Genomic DNA, 20,788 nt, shown 5'->3' with positions numbered 1-20,788 from the left:
CTTAAAACTTGCTTTTAGTGAATATGAAATTGTTGGAATATCGATTTAGAAATAGTGTTTGTATCACAATAAAAATTTAATTTTTTTCTTAAAACCGAGTATTGTGGTATTTATAATAATTTCTAGACCAAATTAGTACCCATACTTTGATCAATGTGGTTTAGGTTGTTTTCTGGATTTCTATCAAATGTTTTTTTTTTTTCATTATCCTCAAATTACAATTTGATTAGAGTGTAGACAAGATGATCTTATTTTATCTCATGGTAATCATTATATCTTACTTCATAAAAAAACTAGTTATTAACACATAGAAATTAAATCATTTGTACTAGACAAATGGTTTTTGGCGAGATTGCTTTTTCATTTGTCAATAATGTCAAGGAAAGGATGACATTTACCCTTAATCAACCTACGAACTCCACTATTATAAATTAAGCTATGTCACGTAGAAGTCATATACTCAAAGTACCAACTTTTGATTATTTGTTTATTTGAGCTCGGGCTTTTAATACATTAAAGTATATGAGTTACGAACACATAGTCAGCCACTTATTTAGGATTAAGTCACACTATAAACATCACAAGTAAATTAATTCATAAATAGTTCTAGGTTAATTCAACTTAAGTTATGTCTAATGTATTGTCAATCTAAACAATCATAAATATGTTTCTATATTCTGGGAGTCAACCACTTTGATACTTAATACAAGGTTGTTAGAAAATTTTTGTTTAAAAATTAATTTTTTTATCACAACGAAAAATTTAAATTTTGAAAACACAACGAAAAATTTAAATTTTGAAAACTAAGTCAATTTATGATATTTGTAACAATAAACTTTTATCGAAAAGTACTTGTGCTTTGTGTGAAACAGATTCTTTACGTTCCCGACTTTTAACTAAACAACCTTCTCTGCCATTATTATATCACGAATTGCTTCAAATGTAGGCTCGAATAATCATGAATCAAACACAAAACCAAAAATAATTTATCACTTTCAATAGGAAATAAATTATCTCTCAATCGAGACCAATAGAATTGTTATCCTCTAAAATAGAATTTACACTTACAAAATAAATTATTACTATTTTCGAGTAAAATAACAATATTTAAAGTTGTGTGAAACTTGTTTAAATAATTCTACTAACATTTTACTCTAAGAAGAATTTATGATAAGTGGTTTTGGGTTTCTCTTGTATTAGATCCAATTATATGTACTTACTAGACTTTTAATCCAACACATTATAATTTAATCCAACCTGATACATGTTTTCTATTTCTCAAAATAAATATTATTTAATTTAATTTAATAATTTAAAATTTTGAATTAAATAATTTTTCAACTCAATTCTAATTCGCTAAAGTAAAAATAACTTAACGTAAAAAATATATGAAACAATATATTTAATTTTCATATTCAATAGATTCACAATAACCAATTTATTTTATTTTATTTTCGAACTTCAATTATTTGATTCAATAATAATTCAAAAACTTAAATTAATTCTCAAACCATTTAAATACTTAGTGAGAAAACACATTCATTTCGAATTTGATCAATTTCTCTAACTTTATTATTTTCATTCGTTTCATTCATTTGATTCTATATGCAATTTATTTTTTGTTTTAATGAGCTAGCAGAGTAATCAATTTGACATATATAATTAGGACTAAAATAATTTATAATTAAGTTTCAACTTTCTGCCTATTAATTATAAACTAATTTAGTCACAAAGTCATTTCATTATAGTTTCATGACTGAGCTCTCTCTAATTACATGTCATTAGGAAAGCTATTCAATCAGTTCTCGTCCAATAACCTTATCATAAGTATTTTACCCTTATAGTATTTTCTTAATCTCCTTAGGATAAATATGGTCTCTCAACATGATCTTATTTTATCTCACAGTAACTATTACATCTTCCTTCATGAATAGTCAATTACTATCAAATAGTAATTAAGTCATTCATCATAAAGATAAAACAACATGTGACCATGTTTGCTTTTTATCTATCATGCAATGTCAATGAGAAGATATCATTTACCCATTTATTGGACCATGAATTTTATTATTGTGACTGATGCTACGTACTATAAAAGTCGTATACCAAATGCACCAACTTTCAATTCCTTATCTATTTGAACTTTGACTTTTACTTACATCAAAGTATACGAGTCACACATACATAGTCCATTATCCACTCATGATAAAGGTATGTCACACTATAAATGCCTCAAGTGAATAAATCCGTAAACATATTTAGGGTCCATTTTACTTAAATTATGTCTGATGTACTGTCAATCCAATTAATCACATCTATATCTTTATCTTTTGGGAGTCATTCACTCTGATGTTCAGGACAAAGCCTCTACCCAATTGGACTTGATAGACAACATATTAGTCTTTCAATTGATTTACTCATTTCCGATTAAACTAAGGACATGTTTAAGTTTATATACTAATATAAATTGTATTTCTGTATTACGATTTGACCACGTAATACCACATAGTATTAGTTAAAGATTAGATAACTAGTAAACCAATATTTGCTTCCATTTTGCTTTGTGTGCAAAAACCATTGAAGACAATATATAAGAGTATTAATGTAAATTATGAATATTTTATTAAACAAATTTTGTTCGAAAAATACCAATTAACATAGACAAAAATACTACACTTAAGACACCTGGCATAACAATCCTTTAACCGATTTGCTTAATTTCAATTCATCAAACTATGCACCTTTTAGATTACCTATTAATATAACTTGTCTTCTCACATTATGATTCGACTGCATAATGCAACTTAATATTAGTTAAACGTTAGGCAATCAATAAAGCAATATTTGCTTACACTTTGCTTTGTGCGCTAAAAGCGCTGAAAACAAATAAAAATGATATTAACATGAATGATTAAATTTTATTAAACCAATATGTTTGAAAAATTATAAGTACAAATAACTAATAAACTACACTCAAAGCATTAGTTCCTAACACACAGAAACATCAAAGTTAAAATAGTTGGAAATTGATTCGAGTATTGAAACTTGGCTCACTATTTATGTAATTAGGCCATTCAACTCCGTATTTGCTTGGTATAACTCACAATTGCTTGAAATGATTCATTGTGTGCTTAAAACTCGAGATTAAATGTGTTTCGATTTCATGATTGTTTGAATAGGTCATTTTGATGACCAATGTGATGTTCTTCGAGTAAGGATTTTTACACTACATCTTCTAGTGTTACCATCGCTTGTCGCATGAAAAATGGAAAATATACGTGTTAGTCCCATGTCTCTCTATTAAGATGACAAGAAATTTGATCACATTGTAATCTGCTTATTTTAGATGTTATATATATATGAGAAAGTATTGTATGAAACATGGATATTATCATTTTCTAATAGTTTTATACCACATCAATAATTTCATTATAAATTTCAGGATTTTAATCTGAATTTGATTATTTTGGGATAAAAATACTGAAATTCAAGATGAAATTACTGATGTGACATAAAATTATTGGAAAAGAGATTCAGATGACATGACACCACTGTTTCATACAATCATTTTCCCATATATATACATCACATTGCGTAAGTACAATTTCTTTTGTTTGTTTGTGGGATTATCTTTTAGATTATGGTGGAATTGAACAACTCGATCTTCATATTGTTAATAGCGGTGAAAAATTAGTATTTAGCTTACATCAATTTAATCTGAATTTAATAATAACAAAATTTTGATTGGTTGAACTGTTGAAATAATATATTTAAACAAACTGCCCATGAGTGTTAGGTCTACGGTGTTTATAGTTTGGTTAAAATTGAATTAACTAATTGAATCGATCTAATTTGATTAATCAGTCAGTGATCGAATTTTGTTCGACCGGAAGTCGGTGAATGATTTTTTAAAAATTCAGTTACCGATTAATTTGATTCAAAATCGGACAATTAATCAAATTAAATAATATAATTATATATTATATTTTTATATTAACAATATATTTTTGAACTATTATTTTATATTAATCAGAAAAAATAATATATATAATAAAATGAATTAGTTATTAAGTTGAAAATTTTAAAGATTTTTGAAACGTAAGTTCCATTTTTAGTAGTAATTATATATTTATATAAATTTTCGTTTACTTACGACGTGGGTTTGACATGTTTCTCTCATCAAAAGATAAGTTGAAGAGAAAGGAAATTCAACATCTTTGAAAAACTACGTAATGACTAAATTAGGTGCAATTCCACATTTATGATTTTTTAATAATCATTGTATTTAGTGAGTATACTTAATTGGGTGCAAATGAAATACCTTAATTATATTATCAAATTTTTAGAGGAAGATGATAATTGAAATAATTACGAGAATAATTATAAGCAATTACGTAAATCTAATTATCATACGACTTTTCAAACATGATAGTAAACAATTTGAGTTTTAAAAGTTATTTTTACACAATAAGAACAGTATTTTAATTTTAGTACATATATATATTATTTTAAAATATAATTACATGTTATTTTATTAATATTGTTTAAATAATTTGAAAATTTTATTGATCAGTGATAATATTTTATACGTTTTGACGCACTAAATTTAATTAAATTAACATATTATTTATTATTAACTATTTATATTTGGTCAATGATGAATGATAATATTAAATATATGTTTAGTATTTTTTGGAGAAAATATATGTTTAATTTAGAAAGTGAATAACTCAAAAATACAAAATGGTGTAATAACTAAATAAAATTATTTAGGATGTTTATTTTTCTTGTTAATTTTATTAGTAATCGTATTGTCAAATAAATTTTTATTTTCGATAATAAATATATTTTTAGGATTTATAATTATTTAGTTTTGTAATTACCATGGTATTAAAAATTATGATCTCTATTAGTCAAACAATAAAAATAAAATTTATTATATTACAAGACAGTTTCATTGTAAGATGAATGCAAAAATTTGAAAAAGCAAATAAACAAAAATATATTTTATATAAAATTACTTAAAAAACAATCAATTTTCAAAAATAAATTTATATTTCAAAAACTATTCTTTTAGGGAACAAACAGAATCTTAAAATTGGAATATAAAAGGAAGATAAAAGAAGAACGAATCAATATTAAGCATTTGTTAATCAAGATTAGGCCACCCAGCAAATATAGATTTGGGCTAAAACAAGGGTACAGCTGAAAATGGAAATAAAATAAAAGGGTTGAGATCATAAAAAAGCAACAAATTTGGGGCTTAATCGTAAATAGTAAAGAATACAAGTCCCGCAAAGGGAAAAGGAGTAAGAATTTTATTTTCTTCTGAAATTACGGTTAACCTCACCTAACTCACACCTTTCTATATAAAAACATGGTATAGTCTGAAGCAAACATTGAGGTTACAATGGTCATTCGAACTTAAAGTTGCCATCATGAAATCAGTCTGTTTTTGGGGAATTAAATAAATTGAAAGGGCTTTTTGGGTAAATTCAACTAACAAAGCCATTATGATATCTGCAACAGCAAGCCAAATCGAACCAAAAGCTACAGCAGAGAAAAAAGGAAAATAAATTCACTTAAAAGAAAGAGGAAAAAGAAAAAGAATGAAAAGCTCTGAAAAAAACTAATAAACGTTTTATGGATTGCAGGTATATCTCTATCAATTCATTCCCTTTCTTAATTTCTTTTTTTTTTATTTTCCCTTTTTTTCCCTTAAAAATCTATAAAATAAATATATATGATTTTTCATATTGCTAAAACTAGACAGGTTCTGCCTCTTTCCTTGTATAATTCCTCAGCATAGATTCTTCTCTTTCTTTGTACTACTGTAATAATTTTATTTTGGGGTTGATATTTATTTTTATTTTTCATGGGTAGCCATTAAAACTTGAAGAGAAGCTGTTTCAGACAAGTACCTAGGAATCTGGAACTGTTCTCAAGTGTTTCGAGATGTCTCAAACCAACTGGGAAGCTGATAAAATGTAAGTCCTTTCTTTCCCCTTTTCTTATTAAAGTTTTACTTTTTGGGTTTTTCATTTTTCAACAATCTTTTTATTTCTTTTACTTTTTTTGGCTTGATTTGGGGTTCTAGTTATTTCTGTGTTATTTTGCTTGTTCTTCATGGAGTCTTTTGGATTTCAAGTTTAGCTCTTTGAAGCTGGTATTTCCTAGGGTTTGCTTCTTTTCTGGCACTTGTAGTTACCGTTATGCTCTTTTTCATAATTTTTGTTCTTTATTTTCTTGAATAAATATATTTGGTTTAGTTTTTTCTTTTTTCTTTTTTATGTTCTATTTAAGTACTCTGTTTTTAATACTGTTGCATCAGAAATCCCTGAGTGTTATTTTGTTCAATTCCAAAAATTTTATTTGCTCACAGTGTTGTAAAATATTATTTGCTTTTGTCATGAGTGATTATGGTCATTTATTTTTGTCAATAACAGGTTAGATGTGTATATTCATGATTATTTAGTGAAGAGGGATTTAAAGGCTTCAGCTCAGGCATTTCAAGCTGAAGGAAAAGTATCATCAGATCCTGTAGGTAAGTAACTATGTGGGTTCGGGGATTATGTAAAACCCGGAAAAGACTTGTTCTTACTTTCGAGGTTCTCCCTGTTTTCACCCAAAGCAACAAATTTGCTTAAGAAATTTATTGTTTTCACTGATTATGATGTTGATTTCTGAACTTGGATATCCAGCTATTGATGCACCTGGAGGTTTTCTCTTTGAATGGTGGTCTGTTTTCTGGGACATCTTCATTGCCAGGACTAATGAGAAACACTCAGAGGTTGCTGCATCTTATATTGAGGTCTGGTTTGATTTTATTTCACTTTCTCAATTTTAAACTGTCAATTTATTTTGATGACCTAGCATCAACATTTTATTTTTGCATTTTTTTTTGTTGGGGGAGAGGGGGCATATATGAAGTTGGGTTTGATAACAATTTCCATCTGGTATCTGCACTTTTGTTATGGTGTCCATTTCTATTCTAACCATTTTTATGTTTAGAACATATGGTAGGGCTTCTTGTCTCTGAGTAAGTCAGCTCTTTACTTTTGTTGAACTTTTAAGTGAGAATAGTTACATCGAATCATTAACTGGTAACCTGCTCCGAATTTTGATTTAGGGCCCTGTTTAGCATTGCTTTTGGCTGTCCAAAAGCACATTTTGACAGCAAAAGCAATGCTAAACAATCAGCTTTTACCATCAAAAGCACTTCCAAATGGGCTCTTGAAACCAAGCCCAAAAGCTGGATGGTAGATTAGTAGGTGCTTTAGGCTTTTGGAAAAAGCTGGTTTGAAAGCAGCCTTATTTATGATCTATCTTCCCCAAGGGATGCCATAGCTTGTTGTTAACGAAGTGCCTGATGGCTGGGCAAGTGTTGTTGGTGAATTTTGCTAAAAAGTTTAATTATTTATACACGTAGTGTATCGAATCCTTGAGCATTCCCAATGATTTGTCCTTAAAATATGATGATGCTTATGGTGCATTGTGGTATTGCAGACGCAGTTGATTAAAGCACGAGAGCAGCAGCAACAGCAGCAACCTCAACAGCCTCAACATCAGCATCAGCATCCACAGCAACAGCATCAGCAACAACTGCAGATGCAACAACTTTTACTGCAGAGGCATGCTCAGCAACAACAGCAGCAGCAACAACAACAACAGCAGCAACAGCAGCAGCAGCAGCAGCAGCAGCAACAACAGCAACAGCAGCAGCAGCAACAACAGCAACAGCAGCAGCAGCAACAACAACAACAACAGCAACAGCAACAACAGCAGCCGCAGCAGCAGTCTCCCCAGCAGCCGCAACAGCCCCAACAACGAAGGGATGGGTCTCATCTCCTAAATGGCAGTACAAATGGACTTGTTGGGAATGACTCTCTCATGCGTCAGCCTGCTGGAACTGCTAATGCCATGGCAACAAAGATGTACGAGGAAAGACTAAAGTTGCCACTTCAAAGGGATTCTTTGGATGATGCGGCCATGAAGGTAGGTGGATCACCTTTGATTTCTTAGAAACATGTTCTTCTTTTAGTCATAACCATTAAGGAACTCCCTACAGCAAAGGTATGGTGAGAATGTTGGCCAGCTTTTGGATCCAAATCATGCCTCAATACTGAAGCCTGCTGCAGCAACCAGCCAACCTTCAGGGTGAGTTATTCTACATTTCTTTTATTACTCAGAAGAGCCTTTGGCTGCAGATGATTTTGTAAAGAGCAATGTGAACAAAGTCTCATGGACATTGACTAAGACAATTTGCAAAAATGCTTCAGAAGGTGTTCGATATAGTTTTTAGGGCAATTCCCTTCAATCTTATGGTTGGTTTGCTCTAACAAAATACTTTGGAGTTGTTTCACGTTCTTTTATCTGAAATAGCCAGTAGGACATTTAGGGTTTGTTGAAGCATCCAATACTTAGTTGTTTACAGCAATAAACTAATTTGGCATCATGCAAATTCCAGGCAAGTGCTGCATGGGACTGCCGGTGGTATGTCTCCTCAAGTTCAAGCTCGGAGTCAGCAATTGCCAGGAACAACACCGGTAGGTTTGTTTGATCTCTTTCATTTGATCTCTTATATTGATCTCTTTCATTTGATGCTTCTCTTTGTCATGTTCTGAAATTTATCTGGAAGCAGGACATAAAGAGTGAGATAAATCCAGTATTGAATCCCAGGGCTACTGGCCCAGATGGATCTTTAATAGGAATTCCAGGTAGGTTTGTTTCACTTTCTTAGGTTCTGTTCAATTCTTTAATTCAAAAATAGTGCAAAAATGATGGTATCAACTCAACTACTGTTTGCTTGTTCTTGTGATATGCTGGGCTCAGTTTACATAGGAATTAGGAACATAAATTATGTGATTTCATTTTTGTTTCAGGCTCAAATCAAGGTGGTAATAATTTGACTTTGAAAGGATGGCCTTTAACAGTAAGTTTTATTAAGATTCGCTTTACCCTAGAGTGGTAATAACTCTTAGTATCACAGTTCTATTTGGTGGAAATAAATTGTTTTTACTTATCACCTGTATTTATGAATTGTAACTTTTACTTTTCATGTATCTCTTTTGAATGGTTATCATTTTATCCGTTTTTTAGGGATTAGACCAACTGCGATCTGGGATACTACAACAGCAAAAACCTTTTATACAGGCTCCTCAGCCCTTTCACCAACTTCAGATGTTGACACCACAGCACCAGCAGCAACTCATGCTTGCTCAGCAGACTCTGACATCACCAGCTGGCAGTGATGAAAATAGAAGACTGAGAATGCTGTTGAATAATAATCGGACCATGGGCCTTTCAAATTCTGCTGGTGATGTTGTTCCAAATGTATCACCATTGCAGGCAGGCAGTCCGCTTATGCATCGGGGAGATGCTGATGTACTGGTGAAGGTATTACTGTCTGTACGAAGTTTGTTTTTCCTACCCTTTCTCTTGAAAGGAAATTTCAGTTTTACCTTTGTTTGCTAGGTATTTTGCTATCACATAAGTTTTATGGTCATCTATTTTTTTAGATATTTAATCCACCTTGCAGTTAAAATTGGCTCAGTTGCAACAGCAACAGCAGCAACTGCAACAACAACAGCAACAGCAACAGAACAGTAGCTCACAGCATGCACTCTTGAATCAGCAACCACAGACTTCTAATCCAAGTCTACTTCAACAAGATAAAGTTGGTGGAGGTGGAAGTGTCACTGTGGATGGTAGCATGTCAAACTCATTTCGAGGGAATGATCAGGTTTGCCCTTTTCTGGTTATTTCTAATTCATCTTGCTTCCATGTGTCACTCTTCTGGAGCGTTCCTTGTGGTTCTTGGGTCAGTATGGGCATGGTAGAGATTTGTCCCGCTGAAGAAATTTCTAGCTGATAGGCCAACTCATTTTTTTTTTGAATTTCCCATTAATTCTTCTCCTCCATCCCCTGCTCTTGGAATAATGGTACAATTTCATTAGAAAGATTTGGATTGAATCAAGAATGCTTTCTTTCTGTGTTGCTCGTCCCTAAGATGATAGATTAGCTTCAAAATCCCATGCTGTTACTGTCCTTTTATTTTTATTTTTTATAATACTTATCTCTAAGAAACATTTCAAGAATAACCTCTAGTGTAGGATTGTAAGCTTTTTTCTTTTCCCGTTTGAGTGAGTTTGGGTCGCATTTATAAGTTCTCTTGGCTACCTGGGCTTAAGTAAATATCTGAGCAGGCTCCTAACTTGATTTCCCTAATTAATTTTAAGGTTTCAAAAAACCAGAATGGAAGAAAGAGAAAACAGCCAGTGTCTTCTTCAGGCCCTGCCAATAGTTCGGGGACAGCAAACACAGCTGGTCCTTCCCCAAGTTCAGCACCTTCCACACCGTCAACACACACCCCTGGAGATGTGATTTCAATGCCTGCCCTGCCTCATAGTGGCAGTTCTTCCAAGCCTCTGATGATGTTTGGTGCTGATGGTGCTGGCACGCTTACTTCACCATCAAACCAGTTGGTGAGTACATTATTATTTTTGCATGTTGTGGAAGGATTAAGAACTTCTTGCATGTGTTCTCATGGAATTCCATTTTGGCAGTGGGATGATAAAGATCTTGAATTGCAGGCTGATATGGATCGATTTGTGGAGGATGGATCGCTTGATGATAATGTTGAATCTTTTTTATCCCATGATGATACAGATCCCAGAGATGCTGTTGGCCGATGTGTGGATGTCACTAAAGGTCTGTAAAATAACTTCTATGGTTATGACTTGTTAAATGGAAATCTTATATAGCCACTTTTCTTGAACATTGTAGTTCCATTCTCTTGACCATTTTTGTCCAGTATTAATTTGTTTGTGAAATTATTATGGCAATTGATACATCCTTTTTGGAATTCACCACGCACATTTAAGCCTAGACATTGTGTATCTCATTGAATTTTGTACTTTTTAGTGTTTTTCTTACCGAATTGATCTTCTAATTTCTGGTTATTGCTACTAATTCATGATCTTGCCGCATTGGTATTTTTTGGCATTTGAGGTTACAAGAGATTGGATTTTTGATTACTGGAACCAAGAATTCAACACTCTACTAACAAATCAGATGGCTGTTTGCTATAGTGGTTTATATACTAAAAAGCTAATTGAATCTGACCAAAAGAAATTGAGCTATTGTATTGGCACTTGTATCTATCCTTATTTGCAATCTTGAGGGATACCTTTCATCTGAACATTTGTAGATTAGTTCCGTGCTTTATGTTTGAAATGTTGCTATTTTACAGTATGCCAAATTTGAATTTTTCTTCAGGTGTCACATTTATGGAATTAAATTCTGTTCGAGCGAGCAATAACAAAGTTACCTGTTGTCATTTCTCATCCGATGGAAAGTTGCTTGCTAGTGGTGGCCATGATAAAAAGGTGAGCACCCTGAGGAGAGATGGAACATTGCTACTTCTCAAATCTCAAGTTTTTAATTGGTTTTCCTTTTTAAATCATGCTAAGAAGTGAAATCCTTTGTGCCTTTTTTTCTTCGCCAACACAGGCTGTATTATGGTATACAGACACTTTGAAGCCAAAGTCTACACTTGAAGAGCATTCATGTTTAATTACTGATGTTCGTTTCAGTCCAAGCATGTCACGCTTCGCAACATCTTCATTTGACAAAACTGTCAGAGTTTGGGATGCTGACAGTGTTAGTAGACATTTTTCGTCTTTACTCAAAATTGTTGACTTTTGGGCTAATCATGTCTTCTTCTACTCTTGCATGATGCTTACTTGTTTGAACCCAATGAAGTGTTATCTAAAACATTCTGTACATGTTCATGCTATTGCCATTCTAAGTTTCTTTCTTCTGGGTAGCCATCTATTTGCACTGAAATAAATTAAAGATGCCATCTAGTTTAATGCATGTCTAGACGTGAGTTTCTCAGAGTGGTTTAATTCTTACTAATAAAACAATCAGAAATGTCTAGAATGAAAGAAAATTCACCTTTGTTACGATTTAAGGACAAGTTCCAAAATGCAGTGAACACATATATTATATACTTTATAAATACCAAGTAGGTTTCTGTAATTGGCAACTATTGTATTAACTATTCACGGGAAACTGGAAAGTAGTTAATATTTAATATTTTTATTGTTGCTGCTCCTTCCTCCTGAATGTAAAACCTGAAGGATTGAATGCTTTTATTTGAATTCTAGTTTGAATCGACCTTAGATCCTGATGTCATTAAATTTTCTTCTTTTGCAACAGTGGAAATATTTTGTGCTTAGAATGCATGAAAATGACTATACTATTAGATGGTAAAAGATGGTATTTTATTAATTAAATGAAGTAAATCATGTGCCTGTACTGGCTTACCATGTTTGGTCGAGAAATTGATCAAAATGCTATTAGACATTATTCCATTCTTTTTATTAGAATCTCTTTAGCTTATGTATGTTCCATTATTTTAACATTTACTTTTGTTAACTTCTTCTGCAGCCTGGTTATTCGCTTCGTACCTTCTCGGGACATTCTGGTAATGTTATGTCACTTGACTTCCACCCAACTAAGGATGACCTTATTTGCTCTTGTGATGGTGATGGTGAAATTAGATACTGGAGTATCAACCACGGGAGTTGTGCAAGAGTTTTCAAGGTATGATCTTGCATCGGGTTTTCTTGCAGTGCAACTAAATTGAATTCAGATCTCTCTTTGAGGATGATGTGCAGCTATTAAGATTGTTTCCCTTGTGTCGATCAGGGTGGTACTGCTCCTGGTACGGCCCAGTTAAGATTTCAACCTCGCTTTGGGAAGTATCTTGCTTTAGCTGCGGAGAATGTTGTATCAATATTGGATGCTGAAACTCAAACTTGTCGATACTCATTACAGGTGAATTAGTTAACATGGATTACAAAAAACATACATATATGTAATAAAGAAATTCCAAGGCATTATCTCGTAACAGAAAGAACTAAAAGCGGAAGTTATTATCAGTTTGCGTCAGTTGTGGATAAATATATGTGCACATATGTCATGTCAGTTGGATGTAAATGTACTGCATGCTATGTCAGTTGAAACCGCTAGAAAACATTTTTTTTTCTGCATTTTATACTCTGCCACTGCACGACTGCCTTACCCTTGTTTTTTTATTTGAAACAGGGACATACAAAGCTGATCCATTCCGTATGCTGGGACTTGTCAGGTGAGCTTCTAGCATCTGTCAGTGAGGACTCTGTTAGAGTTTGGAGCTTTGGATCAGGGAGTGAAGGGGAATGTGTTCATGAATTGAGTTGTAATGGCAACAAGTTTCACTCTTGTGTTTTCCATCCTACGAGTCCTTCATTGCTGGTCATTGGCTGTTACCAGGCAAGTAACTTCCTTGTTTGTCTTGTTCGGCCCACATTTACGATGCCAGTTTTTATTATGATTTCTTGTCGAAAGCCTGTTTAAGTGAAAACATACCATGAACCATACGTGCATGAATAATCACATGAGAATATGCTGCAAATAGTTACTTAACAAGTAGTTTTTGATGATATGCTGCAGTCTTTGGAGCTATGGAATTTGACGGAGGGTAAGACAAAGACATTGTCGGCTCATGAAGGACTGATAGCTGCATTGGCAGTGTCACCGGTGACTGGCCTGGTTTCTTCCGCGAGTCATGACAAGTTTATTAAATTGTGGAAGTCATACAATTGTTAAAGTAGTAGCTGATGAAAATACACATTAGTTTTTGTTTGCTTTGTAATCAGCAACAATCACTGGTTTGTGGCTGTTGTGGGTGTTGTTCAATGTGTTGATTTTGTTGTGGTTTAACCCTGGTAGCTAACCTTGTCTGTTGTATGCATTGCATGATATGTTGTAACCTTGTATGTTTAACTTGGACATTCTTGATTAACTTCTTTTGACTTTTGTTTCTCCTTTTATGTTTTATGGGTTTAGATCTTCCTCCCTGTGGCTGGGATAGGTTTAATCACATCATTAAACTTGAAGATTTAAGGTCATGGGTGGAAATAAGTAGGTCAACTTTGCAATGCAGAAACTGTTAGAGAAGGTTCTCTCCGAAGCATTATTTTATTTTCAACCTGAAAGTACTCAAGCCAACCCATGAGCATTGTGGTAGGGATAGTTGGAAAAATTGGTTAGAAAAGTGTTTTATTTGGCAAGGCGAATTTATTTATTTATCAAAAATGGAATTTTATTGTGATATTTATAGCAATAAATTGAGGTGTTGAAATCTAGGCTTTGGGAAGGTGTTTGGATTTATGATCAATTTCTTCAAGCTTTCAAAAATTGAGACTTCTGGAGAGGGTAGTTGATTTCCTTTTTATGGTCTAAAATCAAAAGTCAACTTTCCAAGATTATAATTGCTTAAATGATAGTAATTATAATATATTCAAGAAAAAAACAATTCAAATAAATTTTCAATATGGAAGAAAATTTACAAGAATTTACTAAAACTTGGAGAAACCATCCAACAAAGTTTCTTTTATGGATACTATGATCATTAATCAGTCACGACATCACATCAATTACATTTTGGTGGTAAACTCTTATACTAATTAAAAACATCTAACTACAAGGTGGTTGTGTTGATTATATGCAACAAACAATGAAATAACGAACTATGAACAAAAATTAAAGAACAACAGAAATGTTTATCCATATCAGTGAAACACTGATATTTGCAAGACCTTACTTAGAGTTGAGAGTTCATTATTAAGTCTTAAGACAACTACTAATTTGAAGGCAACCATTTTAGGAATTGTTGTAGTTTTATTCTCGCAGATTTAAATCGTATTATCTGAATTTTTAATCTTTCTTACCAACTCTCAAATAAATGACAATTTATATTTAATTTGGACTAACTAAATATATTCTTAACATGACAACTTATATAGATAATAGATGTGTTTATTTAATGTAGATTAATTTTTTTAACAATTTTATGTAAAAGTAAAACAAAATATTAAATATAAATTAATATATTAAGTATTTTAGATCAATATGCTAAAATATTGGACCAATTTAAAATTTATGTACGAGTGTTGTTATAATATTAAATTCAAGAGCTGGATAATAAAAATATTAATCATATGAAAAATATGAGTAAAATATAAATTATCTAGTTTCCTTTAAAGAAAAATGAAATATCCAAGAAGATTATATACTAGGTCAAAACCCCCAACGCATATATGGTACAGAGAGTCTGAGAGTGTTAGGTAAGGTATTGTTTGAATTATAGCAACAACATTTACTGCAGTGACAGATTTGCACTAACAAAAGGTACCACTTGATAAAATGTAATTTTTAAATTCTCAAAACTTGATTGTTTCCTCAATGCATACAAATATTTCTTTAGTTTTTTTTGTAAATATAAAGGAAAAAAAGTACCTTAATAATATATATATATATATATATATATATAAATAACTGTAACAAATATAAGAATAAAAAAGGGTTGATAGATATGATAGAGAAGATTGTTGTAGCAGCAGAAAACACTGATGCAAGGCTAGAGGCAATGAGTTTGGTAAATGGTGTTCGTAATTCTTTCTTCTACTCTTTCATTTCATCATCAAGTCTTAACTCTGAAGTTGGATTTTAGCTTTACCATTCACTAAAACAGGTTAAGCTACAGTCAACTACAACCTGTGTCTGTGTCGCGTAGTAAACCAAAAAAAAAGTCGCCTTTTTTCTTTGTCTCCCTCTGCCGCGCTGGTGCGGGCCGCTGGAGTTCCCGACGATTGTAACTAGGTACTTTTCTCTTTACTAATATATCTATTGTAACCGGCTTCTCTTCTCGTTCTTTTCTTCATGGGATATCAGTGTGTTTATTTTTGTGGTTTTACTTTTACAGCAACGCATCAATTTTGTTTTGAGATCCCATTCTATGAAACCAAATATTGTCTTCTATATGGAAAATTGTCAAATCAGGAGAAGGAAACATTATGTTGGGTTTCTTCTCTTCTTTTTACTTTCCAGTTTCCAGTTTGTTTCACCCAATTTTCTGGATCTGCATCCCTTGATTTCTTAAAAATAATTCAAATGCCACATAGATATGGTTGAATTCTCTTAATTTGATGCCTGCTGATGTTCTATTCTTTCTGGTGCTTCAAAGTGCTTTTATATATATGCATGTATGTATAGTTTGGTAAGACTTGGGAAGGCCTAAACGTGCTGGAAAAACTGTGCAGAAAAAGTAGCTGGAATATTTGAAGTCCTGAGAATTTAGATATGAAGAAGGCTTGTTCCATTCAGGGACCACTTAGAGAGGAATTCACCTTTTCCACTACTTCTGCTCCCTTCAAAAGTTGTCACGCCTCTACTATTGTTGAGGTCATACATCTACTATTGACATTACATATTTCTGTTATCTGAGTGTTAGTGTGTAGGTTTATAGTTTTTAATAGAATTTGACATTTAATACATGCAGGTAGATAAAGACCATTTTTTGGCTGCTTATTTTGGAGGAAGCTATGAAGGAGCACCTGATGTGAAAATTTGGTTGCAGAAATACAAAGTAATGTCTCACTCACTCGCCGGACATGACTACGATTGCTTCACTAAACTTTCTTTTGTGGTTTTATAGGCAGATAGAGACGGGCAATATGAATGTTCAGTCGATATAACCTGCCATCAGTACTTGATTGCATATCTGGTTTGCATATTTTGTGCTTCATATATATATGTGTGTGTGTACATACAAGTGAAAAGAAGGACTTCTTGTCATCCTTGCATCACTTCTCCGTGTTCGTCTTTCTTTTGTTTCTTTGCTTGCATTCTTATGTATCTATCATGTAAGGCTGAAAATAGAACAGAAAAGACCAAATTCACCTATTTTTCTCTTTGTAAACTCTTCTCATCTTTTGTTTGCTTCCACCTTTTATGACGTGTGCATGGATTTGTTCACTTGTCTTGTATTTTTTATATGATACTCTTAGGATTTCAGTTTTCAACCAGGTTGTACGCCCTGAATGCATGAATTAAAATTGATTTGGCAGGATGGCTGCTGGTATCCACCCCTTGTTATCGACGAACAACCTAATGTTCCAATGTGGAATCCTGTGCTATTTAAACTTCCATCCGAGGAGTTGTTGTTATTCTATAAAGTAGGCCAAGAGGTTCAAAAGTAAATTCCTAGCTCTTTATGGTTTTCAAATGAAGTTTTCAAAGTAAATTCTGGATAGAGATCTTAGGTTCAAGCCATATATGCTCTCTTCTTCTCCCAAAAGAAATATGACCTAGCATCCTGAAGTATTTGTTCCTTCTACATGTTATCATGATATGTGAATTTCATCACAACGAATATATGTTCGTCTTATGTTATCTTACATTTTTTCTGTAAATAAATCCAGGTGGAGTGGATGCATGAAGCGATCATATGATAAAGGTGTTACTTGGACAAAGAGAGAGCAACTCCCTCCTGGCATACTAGGACCTTCTAAGAATAAGGTGTGATGTGACTATAATTTGTTATTACATTTTCGTATATTGACGCGCCACTTACTGTCTGCAGCCTATCTTGCTTGAAAATGGGGTTTTGCTCTGCGGATCGTCCGTAGAGAGTTGGAATTCTTGGGGGTCATGGGTTGAGGTTGTGATACTGACTCAACTACATTAACTGTTAAGACGCTGATGATGTTTTGGAAATGCAGTTTGCCATATTTGATGATTATAACATTGGCAGGTTACAACAGACTCTGGTATATCCTGGAAGAAGTATGGCCCTATATATGTTAAAAATAGGTCTCTCAGTGTGATTCAACCGGTTCCTTACATTACTTCGAAAGGAACACTGCGTGTTCTAATGCGATCTTTCGAGGGCATCGGTAGAGTTTGTATGTCAGAATCCTACGATGGTGGTCATAACTGGGATTATGCAAAACCTACTCAACTTCCCAACCCAAACTCAGGTTGGTGTGTTTTAGTTATGCCAAGCAATGCCATTGCAGCTCTTAAATTTAGTAAGCTAGAACTGCATATTTTGTAAATGATCTTGCTTATTAGCTTCAATTTCCCTACCGGCTTATACCATGATGATATGCGTTTGTTAGGTATCGACGGGGTTAAGCTGAGCGACGGTCGCATCTTGCTTGCTTATAATACAATCTCAAGAGGTGTGCTTAAAGTTGCAGTGTCCACAGATGATGGTGATTCATGGAATGAAGTTTTAACACTAGAAGAGAATTTGGAAATGGAATTCTCTTATCCGGCTGTTATTGAGGCTAGCAATGGACTTGTTCACATCACATACACATATAATAGGACCCAGATTAAGGTAAACAACTTTGTTTCTGATAGTGGGAATGAACATCCTGTAAATATTGAGTGCATCCGAGGATACCATGGTTTAACTTTAGCAGAAATTTTACTTTTGCAGCATGTTATCCTTCAACCAAATTGATTCTGCACTGGCCTTTGGTTGTTGGGGGACTGATGAGCTGCCCAGTAGATGACGCTTCGAATTCTTCTCTCGAAAGAGTGGACCTCCTCAACAATTTTCATATCATTGCTTTGCATTTGAGCCTTGATGTGACCTTGTTCTTTTGCTACTTGCGAGTGAGTATTAATAAGATTGATGTTGTTGGACTCGAATTTGATTCCAAGCAGTGTTTATCTATGCTGTTTAAACTCTTTTGTTGAAGTACTTGTATTTAACTTCCAAAGATTCTTTGTAAAAACTTTAAAAAGAAAAAATCTCGTCATATTAATGTCGTAACACTAACATTTTATGCTTGTTTTGCTATATGCAACTCTGTAATTATCAAAGAACAAAGGTTTTACTATATGCAGCTTTGTAATTATCAAAGAACAAAGGGTTGTCTACAAAACCATACATTTTCATCATATTCTCTGTTCTCTTAAATAAAAATTTTAATTACACGCAGTAGCTCTTTTGGCAATGAAATAAGTGAAACTGACAAAAGAAAGAGCTGAGTGGATTTACTTAGGATCAAGTCTCAGTAAAATTGAATTTTATCCCTTTTACTTAAAAATGGATAAATTAATGTTTGTACATTATATCAATGAATAAACTAGTCTTTTTTGTTAAAAATTTCATCAATTTCTACTATTAAAAATTGGTGTAAATTACTGAATAATCTGACAATTACATATAGTGTGCCATATGTACTGGCGTAAATAACGGAATAACCTGACAATTACATATGGTATGCCATATGTACCTTATACTAGTGTATTGGGACTAATTTTTAACAGTAAAAATTGAAAGAATTTTTAACAGGACTAATTTACTTTTTACCCTAATTTTGAGTTTTTTATTTATTCAATAAATAAAAACCTTGATTTTTTAAGCTGATAGCTTTTTGTGTGTATATATATATATATTGCTTTGCATGTGCTTTCTGCGATAGTTATATTTGTAGGTGTTTGGCTAGCTCCTAAAATCCAACATTATTTTTTATACGAGTTTCCTTTTGTGATTTTCAATGCACTTTGTCTCTATTCACATGGTTTCCCCCAATTGGTTAGATGCGTTGAAGTTGGACTCCCGGCTTTGATAGCAGTGATATTCCTTTCTCAAAATTTTGACAGCAACTGATGTTTATGATAATAGTGTTTAAAAAACTGAGTTCACCTGTCGTACCAATCGTTCTGGCCTTATTAGTGTTGCATCCTGTCATTCAGGAAAGCTAGTTCAAATCGAGCACCCTTGTCGGCAATCGAATCGGGTCAAATATCTCTTAGAATCAAAGCTGCTAATGGGGTAGTAATTGCTACTTAGAAGAAATTGCCTTCGATCTTGGTTTAGCTGTTAAGAAAATACAGTGTCTGACACCAAGTGTTGAAGTTGTTTACAGTGTTGGGCAGGTTGTAGCATTTTGGATTAAGTGTAACATAAAGTCTTTCTAAACTCGGACAGAACTTCAGGAAGCAAAGTAAGGCATTGATTGGTTCTCTTTCCATTGAACAATCAATCCACCAAAGTTATTTTAATTCGCTCAAATAACATTCATGTCGCCCACTTGAGAAGGCCACAATGATTTCTTTTATAGAGACCATAACGATAACGAGAAGGGAAAGGGAGTCTCGGCCTCAAAGTCCCATGTCCAATGCGTTAGAGGACCTTGTCTGATATCAACCATGACATCTTCCAAAAAGAACCAACAGTTGCCCCAAAAAGCACCGTTGTCTCTAAACTAAAAAGACACTAATTTTGGACATCGGATTGAATAGGGAGCAGCAAAATGATTTGGTAAAGGATGTTATCAGGTAAATGACTAATGAAATCATTCGGGTCCATACTATTATTAATTTTCGGGATATTGACATGTTTGTACGATTTCTCTTGATTATTATGCATGCACTTGCATCTCTTGATATAGGATAAGTTATAAATAGCCTTTGAAGTTCGATTTTGTGAGTATAATTATGGGTTTCGAACTACTGTCGAATCTACACTTGTTGAGATAGTCATATTTATGTTGGTATCACTTCAGGCAAATATGTTTTCCTCCCGCGAGTTTGATTATCTATCACGATACCTTAGATTGGAACAAAATGGTGTTATTGTATGTGAGCAACAGGAAAAAGCTACTTGGAAAACTGCACAATAAGGAACATCCTTGGATTTTTTGCGCCACACCTCTTCAGTGATGGCGTTTTCCAAGTACAATTTATTGAAAATTAGACGTTTAGTAAACTTGTAAATTCTTTAACATTGCACCAGAACATTTTGATATGAATAAGCATTCATCTGTTGACGATGGAGTTTTTTATGAGATAGAATGTCAAAAGACACAGAATATCCATTTGAATTATTCGTCTTTTCTACAATCCCATAAAAATTTTGATACTATGAATTTGCAGC

At 33.0% G+C, this 20,788-nt stretch overlaps 2 protein-coding genes across 6 annotated transcripts; both read left to right on the top strand.

The window, feature by feature from the left end:
- The first annotated feature begins 5,398 nt into the window (after positions 1 to 5,398).
- On the top strand, positions 5,399 to 13,852 carry LOC108486254 (transcriptional corepressor LEUNIG-like). 2 transcript variants are annotated; one of them, XM_017790212.2, is made up of 19 exons: positions 5,399 to 5,654; positions 5,884 to 5,987; positions 6,447 to 6,544; positions 6,702 to 6,811; positions 7,507 to 7,995; positions 8,069 to 8,157; positions 8,468 to 8,546; positions 8,642 to 8,717; positions 8,883 to 8,932; positions 9,100 to 9,396; positions 9,539 to 9,742; positions 10,239 to 10,484; positions 10,593 to 10,710; positions 11,278 to 11,387; positions 11,512 to 11,661; positions 12,454 to 12,609; positions 12,715 to 12,843; positions 13,114 to 13,320; positions 13,501 to 13,852. In XM_017790212.2, the coding sequence occupies exons 2-19, from the start codon at positions 5,956 to 5,958 to the stop codon at positions 13,654 to 13,656; spliced, it is 2,796 nt and encodes a 931-aa protein (XP_017645701.1). In that variant the 5' UTR covers positions 5,399 to 5,654; positions 5,884 to 5,955; the 3' UTR covers positions 13,657 to 13,852. The 2 variants fall into 2 exon arrangements, with proteins under 2 accessions (XP_017645701.1, XP_017645698.2); XM_017790209.2 differs by having other exon boundaries at positions 10,566 to 10,710.
- Positions 13,853 to 15,138: 1,286 nt separating this feature from the next.
- On the top strand, positions 15,139 to 18,676 carry LOC108484219 (uncharacterized). 4 transcript variants are annotated; one of them, XM_053030176.1, is made up of 10 exons: positions 15,139 to 15,240; positions 15,584 to 15,711; positions 16,152 to 16,293; positions 16,391 to 16,477; positions 16,959 to 17,086; positions 17,313 to 17,409; positions 17,474 to 17,551; positions 17,645 to 17,870; positions 18,012 to 18,235; positions 18,338 to 18,676. In XM_053030176.1, exons 3-10 carry the CDS (start codon positions 16,192 to 16,194, stop codon positions 18,359 to 18,361), a joined length of 966 nt encoding a protein of 321 aa, XP_052886136.1. In that variant the 5' UTR covers positions 15,139 to 15,240; positions 15,584 to 15,711; positions 16,152 to 16,191; the 3' UTR covers positions 18,362 to 18,676. The 4 variants fall into 4 exon arrangements, with proteins under 4 accessions (XP_052886136.1, XP_052886135.1, XP_017643417.1 ...); XM_053030175.1 differs by having other exon boundaries at positions 15,167 to 15,240; positions 15,563 to 15,711; XM_017787928.2 differs by lacking the exon at positions 15,139 to 15,240 and adding an exon at positions 15,380 to 15,487 and having other exon boundaries at positions 15,563 to 15,711.
- The last annotated feature ends 2,112 nt before the right edge of the window (positions 18,677 to 20,788 follow it).

This window comes from Gossypium arboreum, chromosome 6 (genome assembly GCF_025698485.1).
Source record: "Gossypium arboreum isolate Shixiya-1 chromosome 6, ASM2569848v2, whole genome shotgun sequence".
NCBI lineage: Eukaryota > Viridiplantae > Streptophyta > Magnoliopsida > Malvales > Malvaceae > Gossypium > Gossypium arboreum.
This window is presented reverse-complemented; position numbering and strand designations above follow the sequence as displayed.